Source organism: Miscanthus floridulus, chromosome 11, assembly GCF_019320115.1.
Source record: "Miscanthus floridulus cultivar M001 chromosome 11, ASM1932011v1, whole genome shotgun sequence".
NCBI classification, from domain to species: Eukaryota; Viridiplantae; Streptophyta; class Magnoliopsida; order Poales; family Poaceae; genus Miscanthus; species Miscanthus floridulus.
Window position 1 is genome coordinate 91,756,088 of NC_089590.1, and position 8,625 is coordinate 91,764,712.

At 48.2% G+C, this 8,625-nt stretch overlaps 1 protein-coding gene across 1 annotated transcript; it reads left to right on the plus strand.

Moving 5' to 3' along the window:
• The first annotated feature begins 517 nt into the window (after positions 1-517).
• On the plus strand, positions 518-4,135 carry LOC136492604 (probable isoaspartyl peptidase/L-asparaginase 2). Its single transcript, XM_066488586.1, has 3 exons — positions 518-1,023; positions 3,156-3,242; positions 3,386-4,135. The coding sequence occupies exons 1-3, from the start codon at positions 628-630 to the stop codon at positions 3,908-3,910; spliced, it is 1,008 nt and encodes a 335-aa protein (XP_066344683.1). The 5' UTR covers positions 518-627; the 3' UTR covers positions 3,911-4,135.
• Positions 4,136-8,625: the final 4,490 nt, after the last annotated feature.

Below are 8,625 nucleotides of genomic sequence, written 5' to 3' on the forward strand. Positions count from 1 at the left end.
TTTACAGTACGTTTGAGTCACGGTTTGAGGCAAATGTTAGGTTAGACATCGAGAGACCAATACTCCTAGTTACAGTATTTTAGAATAAAGAAGAGTAGGAGTATCTTAGAATATTGTTTTTGCGATCATATTATGCTTAAAATATACAATCTTCTATATATAAGCCATTGCAGAAATCTTGAATGCCGCTAACTCAATTTACTTGTCTTATTAAGTTATTATATACCCATTTATTGATAAAAAGATCACATTCCTTGAAAATAATGGTTCTAAATTCTAATACAGTTGCTCAGATGATCACGGCGCTCGCCCTTGCGGCCAGACCGGACCAGGGGGCCACGCGGCCGCTCCCGGACTCGAGATTCCCAAAACTGAACTGAATTCCCCCTGGCGTCCGGCAAGCCAGAGGAACACAGGCACAGCAAAGCAAAGCAAAGCACAGCACAGCAGAGCACAGCACCACGAGAACGAACGCCCTCCCCTCGACCCCTATAAATATACCCCGCCCTCCCACCCGGCATTCACGCATCACACGGGGGGCAGGGCACCGAGCGATCGAGATCCCTCGAGAACCAGAGGCCCAGCCATCTGCAAGTACAAGCAACCCGCCCCTGCACGACTACGGACATGGCGCGCTGGGCCATTGCCATCCACGGCGGCGCGGGCGTGGACCCGAACCTGCCGGAGCACCGGCAGGAGGAGGCGAAGCGCGTGCTGGCGCGGTGCCTGCAGGTGGGAGTGGACCTGCTGCGCGCGGGCGCGCAGGCGCTGGACGTCGTGGAGGCCGTGGTCCGCGAGCTCGAGACCGACCCTTTCTTCAACTCGGGCCGTGGCTCCGCGCTCACCCGCGCCGGCACCGTCGAGATGGAGGCCAGCATCATGGACGGCCGCGGCCGCCGCTGCGGCGCCGTCTCCGGCGTCTCCACCGTCAAGAACCCCGTCTCCCTCGCGCGCCGCGTCATGGACAAGTCGCCGCACTCGTACCTCGCCTTCGACGGCGCCGAGGAGTTCGCCCGTGAGCAGGTGATTGACCGCCGCCACCGCTCAACTAATCCCCTCCTGATTAATCTCCCGTTCCCGTGACTGTTTTTCTTTCTTCCTGCATGAATCGTGCATGGCTTCCCTAATGCAAATTAAACCCCCCCCCCCCCCCCCACCCACCCACCCACCCCACAAACACAGATTAAGTAAAAATGGCATTTTTATTGAGAACAAAAAAAAGATGTTTATGACCGGGTATAGCGGCTGGACGTGAGAGAGTGCCGGATTAGTAAACGAAAAACGGATTTTTAGTGAAAGGGTAAATAATTAAAAAAAACTGCTTCAAAAACCGTGTGCATGACGTGGGTGCAGGACAACCGTCTGCAGGCACGTACCAAGGACAGCTGCCGGACGGCCGGACCCGTGTCTTGAAAGGTGAATCTTCGCTGGCCATGCAATTCCAGCAAGATTCTGCTAGTACTTCAACAGGGAAACTGTATGGCCCTACTGTCTGCATAAGGCCCCGTTTAGTTCCATCCAAAACCCAAAAATTTTTGCGCAGTATCCGTCACATCGAATCTTGCGGCACATGTATGGAGTACTAAATGTAGACGAAAAAAAAAACTAATTGCACAGTTCACCGAGAAATCGTGAGACGAATCTTTTAAGCCTAAATAGTTCATAATTGGACAATTTTTGTCAAATACAAACGAAAGTGCTACAGTAGCCAAAAGCCAAAAATTTTCGCATCTAAACACGCCCTAAGATTAGGAACGCTGCTGGTCCACGAAATTGGCCGACTCACTTTATTTGGATTTTCCTCTGGCTGCATCTTATTTCCTTTCGCAAGCATAATTAATCAGGTTAACACACGACAGACTCGATGCTTTATCTAGCTCTGTTTACGTCCTGAGATTTGTTTCTGTCCACAAGGCACGCAACTTTGCCTTGTTTTTGCATGTGTAGACAGCCTCGTAGTAGTGCTCATAGCATATTGTTGCATCCAGAAATTAGTAGATTACTACTCTGCTTTTTGCAAACTTTTTGGCATTTTATTTATGTGTTGCAATATTTTTAGTCTAGCTTTTTTGTTTGTGCACGTGCCTGTCCCACTTTCGTTGTTGTTCACTTCAGGAAGCTGTGGACCATATGCTAGTTGTTGTTCACATCAGCTGAAAGCAACCGCTGTGTGATTTGTTCGGCATTGTTCAGGAACCGCCAAATTAATTAGCTGGCCTTTTTTTCTTAATAATTAATTATGCTTGGTACAAGCACGATTTTTATTCTGTTTTTTTTTTCAGTATATTGTACTTTAACAGGATTTGATATATTTCCCCCCTACTCTGCACGGCCTGAATTTTGTATACAAGTTTATTTTTTTTAATTAATTCGGCAACAAGAGGGATACGTACATAGGAAGAGAAACCAGCAATGGCCAAAAAGGTGGCTTTTCCCCCTTCTTTCCCTCTGCACAATAGTACTTTTCCTAGGAAGCTTTGCTACGTAGTACTCCAACGTATGTTTGTCTACCAAAGCACTGTGCATAGTCTGCTAAGAAGATGAATCCTGCCTTGTCCCATGCAGAAAAGGAAAACTATGCTCATTATTCCTCCGGGCCTCACATTCTTTCCACTTACTACTAAGCAAGTGAGCTGGTCAGTTCATGAACCTAGGACGGGTCGGTTCCCCCAAGCTGGCTAGCTCACCATGGTCCATGGAGGTGTAGCACAGCTCTACAGCCACTACTACCGACCTACAGCTCCTGCTCCACTGTGCGCCTCACGCGCCATGCCCCTCTGCTGTCTGTTTGCCCTCGGAAACCATGCGCGTGCCCGGTGTTGTGCCGTTGTTCGTGTGGGCCGGGGCCGGGCAGCCGCCCAGCCGCACCACGGAATCCAGGCGCGGGCTCCGCTGCCGCGCACGGACCAGCGGCCTCCACCTGTCCGTCTCGCACCGGAATCTGTCGCCTCGCCTCGCCGTGGTCCACCGGACGTACCGTGCCCAACAACAAGATTCGATGCGCGCGCACCGAATCCTCCAGATCTTGCGCTCCTGCACTAAGCGCGGCCAAAATGTTTCAGAGATTAGTTGGCGGATTCTACAGGTTTTACTGTATATTTCTTTTCAAGGTTTTTCACCCGTGTTCTGATGTCGACTCGATGTATTTTCCGCAGGGCCTCGAGACCGTGGACAATAGCTACTTCATCACGGAGGACAACGTCGGCATGCTCAAGCTCGCCAAGGAGGCCGGCACCATCCTGGTTCGTTCTTGTACACCCGTCTCATGCATCACTCCTATTATTTCCTACCTTAGTTTTATTTTAAATTTATTAAAAATTGATATCAATTCAGCCGTGAACTGAACTGACCATGGTTGTTTTTTCCTTTGTTCGCGCTTGCGCAGTTTGACTACCGGATCCCCCTGACGGGAGCGGACACGTGCAGCGCGCTGGCGGGCCCGGCGGACAGCAGCAACCACCACAAGGCGGGCATGGTGATGAACGGGCTGCCCATCAGCGTGTACGCGCCGGAGACGGTGGGGTGCGCGGTGGTGGACTCGTCGGGGGCCTGCGCGGCGGCCACGTCCACGGGCGGGCTCATGAACAAGATGACGGGCCGCATCGGGGACTCGCCGCTCATCGGGTCGGGCACCTACGCGTGCGGCGCGTGCGCCGTGTCGTGCACGGGCGAGGGCGAGGCCATCATCCGGTGCACGCTGGCGCGGGACGTGGCCGCCGTCATGGAGTACAAGGGCCTGCCCCTGCAGCAGGCCGTCGACTACTGCGTCAAGGAGCGCCTCGACGAGGGGTTCGCGGGGCTCATCGCCGTGTCCAGCGCCGGCGAGGTGGCCTATGGCTTTAACTGCACCGGCATGTTCCGGGGCTGTGCCACCGAGGATGGATTCATGGAGGTCGGCATCTGGGAGTGAGCAGCGAGTCCTGGGAGTTGGAGAGTGTGTGTGTGCTGCACGTGGCAATCCTGCGATTGCCATGTGCTTAATCTCTGGTCCTTGGTAGTATTGCTATTGGGTTACCAGTAGTAGTGGTCACAAGTGTTGTCCACTGGCCACTAGTACTAGCGATTGGAGATTGGAGCTGAGGTTAATAAGGATGGTGATTGTGATGGATTAATAATTAGTGTGAAAAGTTAATTATATGGCTCCTGTGACTATGCTGTTCGGTCGTTTTCTTGTATGTGCGCCTTGTCTTCGTTTTGATTCAACATGGCCTCATGGGATTATGAAAATATGGGCTGAGATCTACTTATCGGTTTGGCCCAACCCAACTTTCGCTATCCAAAATGGTTCCTAGAGTTGGAGGCCCAAACACTAACCTGTCCAAAACCGTTTTGTTGCTGTTCACTATTTTTTGGATGCCACCCAAAATGTTCAAGATTGTGCAACGCAAGAGGCATCACACTTTGGCATGTTGGAAGTACGAGTTGTGTGTGTTCTTTTTATTTCATTGTGTTCTTTTCCGTTCAGTGGGCTTCTTTAGTTTGGACCAATATGAAAAACTAACTCATCTTGCCTTTTGAAATTCTTTTCCATTCGATGGGCTTCTGTCAAATAAGTTTAAGTTTGACCAAATTTATATATAAAAAAAACCACTAACATTTATATCTCCAAATAAATTTAGTATGAAAATATATTACATAATTAATCTAATGATACTCATTTTGTAATATACTCCCTCCATCCCAAATTGTAAGTCATTCCAAGAATCTTGGAGAGTCAAAGCTTCTCAAGTTTGACCAAAATTATAAAAAAAAAATTACAAAGATTTATGACATCAAATAGGTATACTCTAAAAATATAATTAACAAAGAATCTATTAGTACTTAGTTGGTATCATAAATGTTATTATCTTATTATATAAACTTGGTCAAACTTGAGATGCTTTGACTCTCCAAGATTCTTGGAATGACTTACAATTTAGGATGGAGGGAGTAAATGTTAATATTGTTTTGTATAAATTTGGTTAAAATTGAAATTGTTTGACTCCTCGGGAAGCGAGAGTTACATTCTTTCTGGGATGGAGGGGCTAGTAATAAACTAATGATGCTGATTAGCATATGGGTCCACTCTCGTAAAAATGCCCATGTGCTGCGTAGTAGTATTTTTACGATCCTGAATTACTATTTTCTTTCTCGACTCAGCTTAATATGTCTTTAAAAACAGTAGTTTAACATGAATAACTTTTCTGTAGTCTCGAGGCGTTCTGAAAATATACAGCGGGACCCGCGTGCGCTTGCCTCCTTTCTTTCTGGAGCAGAATACTACTCTGCAGTTGGGGCCCTCGTGGTCGTGGAGGAAGAGAAGTAGCAAACCTACGAAAAGAGAGGAGCAGCATAGCAGATATATATCAGAACCTCTTTAAAACTGAAAGATGCATGGTTAAAAGTGAACAGGTTAGAACCGGTAACAAAGTGACAGGACCAGCATTTGGCCCTAAAGTTTTTTCCAGCATGCCACAAATAAACGGCCAGCTGATGCTGATCCTTGAGTTGCTTCTCAATGCATCATGTTCAAGGTGATAAGATGAGTCTACTCTATGGGGGATTCAGAGGTAAAGCAAAACCAGTAGCAGGTCTTGTACATAGGCACAATTTTTTAATATCCTTCTGCATCAATCTCCAAACTACAACGGTTGTTAGTTCCCCTGTTCAGTTGACAGAACTGCTAATTCAAATTTGGCAAATTGCAAACAATTTTGGCCATTTTTGGATTCGGAATTTTTCCAGTTCTGCACCAAACAAAATCCTGAACAAACCATATAAATTTCTATATGGATTATATATACGAAAACTGAAATTCACTGGGATAATTAATGACTGTAAACTACCAGATCAGCAGAATTCGAGGTTTCGTTGTCAACTACCAGATCATCTTACGATTATCTTTAGTGGTTTAGTTGAAATTCACTGAGATAATTAATGACGGTAAAATAGGAACCGTGCCAAAGGAACAGCAGCGATCACCTTACGACCATTCGATGAGTAGGGAAAGTTGAAGCAAAAAAGGTCTATCAGTGGCAGTAGAGGAAAGGCACATCTGATTAAGCTTTAGTTTCATGGGGATCGTAAACCACACCTGCGGACAGAGTATGCGAACGGCGTGATGTTCCGATGAACGATGATGAGGAGTATGCGAGGAGCCGCTGGACGTGGGGCGCGATCAACGTCAGTGCGAGGATGCGGGCTGGTGGCGGCGGTTGCAGGGACTTCGCGATGGTGGGGATCGTTCTGGTCGACGCGGTTGCAGGGACTTCGCGACCGGGCTGCGGGATCGGGGAAGGAAGGCAAAATTCATTGCGGTGATTGTACGGCGTGGACTTGCGGTGATTGTGCGACGTGGACTCGCGATGATTGTGCGGGATTGGGGCTTTCCTTGCGCGGCGTGGACTCGCGGTCACGGGGCGAGCGGCAGGGGATCGCAGGGGAAGGCGGACCGACATAGCGATGGATTGTCGCGACGAAACCAATCCTTTCGCGTGCTTTCCTTCGGAGGACGTCGGATTTTATTCGCGGAGTTGGATCGCACAGGCCGGCCGGACGAAGGTGAGGCGAAATTACGTAGCACGGAAACGTTGTCTTATCTTTTTAGTCGTGAGAGATTGTATCTCTTTTCGTTCGTATACCATGGCCCCTGTCGGTCTTTTCTTTCCTTTGGTGTATCTCAGTACGGTTCCTTGATCTATAACTATAACCTATTATTATGATTTCTGCTCCTTTAATGCTGCATTTTTTTGCGAAAACAAAATTTTTAGCCGTTTTGAATCGTCATCATGAGAGAAGTATGGCATTTGTTTCAAAAAGAGAAGTACGGCATGGCGAGGGGAAACGTTTGTCATCGTCACTGTTTTTTTTAACAATTCCAAACAACCACGTGATGATATAGACATTTTTTTAACAAGCCAGTTCAACTGAACTGTACAAAGAGTAGCAAGGAGATGTCTAAACTCGAAGATGTGGTAGCCGATGTCCTCCCCGTTGCCTGTCACGCATATGTGCCGCGGGGGGGGGGGGGGGGGGTGTCCCCACTCTGAGCACCAAACAAACTATTTTTTTTAAATAATATTTTTAATGAATAATTGTAAATGTAGTAGCTGTTATACAAAAATTACACATAACTTGTCGGCTACTGGATGGCCGACAGGTCCCATGTCCTCCGCAGGACCCGCGCGCGCTTGCCTCCTTTCTTTCTGGAGCAGAATACTACTCTGCAGTTGGGGCCCTCGTGGTCGTGGAGGAAGAGAAGTCCCCCTCCCGTTCCTCCCAGGCGCTGCTCTATATTAGGGGGGTGTTTGGTTTCCTGGACTAAGTCCTTGTTTAGTTGCTACCTAATTTCTAAAAAGTTGCTACAGTACCTGTCACATCGAATGTTTGCGGCCCATGCATGGAGCATTAAATGTAGACGAAAAGAAAAACTAATTGCACAGTTTGGTGGGAAATTACGAGACGAACGTTTTAAGCCTAATTAGTCAATGTTTGGACACTATTCGCCAAATAAAAACGAATGTGCTACAGTAGACCCAAAATCCAAATTTCGCGAACTAAACAAGGCCTAAATTTTAGTTCATGTCACATCGGATGTTTGGATGCTATTTAGAAGAACTAAATATGAGTTAATTATAAAACTAATTACACAGATGGAGGATAATTTACGAGACGAATTTATTAAGCCTAATTAATCCGTCATTAGCACATATTTACTGTAGCACAACGTTGTCGAATCATAGACTAATTAGGTTTAAAAAATTCGTCTCGCAAATTAGCCACAATCTGTGCAATTAGTTATTTTTTTCTCTATATTTAATACTTCATGCATGTGTCAAAACATCCGATGGGACATGGACTAAAATTTTCGGAACCAAACACCCCCTTATAGTGTAGACGCACAACTGCGTCCAGACCAGCCGCACTCACGTCGACACCTTCTAAGCCTTTCGGGTTTAACCACGTACGTCCAGCGAGCGCATTTTCACCTAGCTAGTGCCCTTCGTCCTCAACAAGCGTGCTTGCCAAGATGCTGGTTCTTGCAAGCCGTATGGCTAGCCCGGTGACCGGCGCAGCGCCCGGACGGTCCGGCGTCCGTGCTCGCCATCGGGACGGCGAACCCACCGAACTGCATCTAACAGGATGCCTACGCCGACTGCTACTTGGGCGTCACCAAGAGGAGCCACCTAACAAACCTGAAGGAAAGGATGAAAAGAATGTGTAAGTGACAGCGTCGTAACCATCCGTTTTGCTGTGCTTAGGCCTTGTATTTCTGAATATATGCTGCTTTTCGTGCAGGCGAAAAGTCGGCGATCGACAAGCGGTTTTTCTACCACACCGACAACTTGCTTCAAGAAAACCCGGAGATAGTCAACCTGGGAGTGCCAGCCATCCCTCGATACGCGGATGGATATCCTTTCCACCGCCGTCCCCGAGCTCGCCGCGGTGGCCGCGGCGGAGGCTATTGCCGAGTGGGGGCGTCCCGCCAGGGAGATCACAGATGTCGTCGCCAGCACATACTCTGGCGCCCACATGACAGGATTCGATTTCCGCCTGGCATCGATCCTGGGACTGCGACCATCGGTGCGGCGCACGATGAGCGGTTGGTTGTTCCAGCGGCTCTGCTGCGCTCCGCGTCGCAAAGGA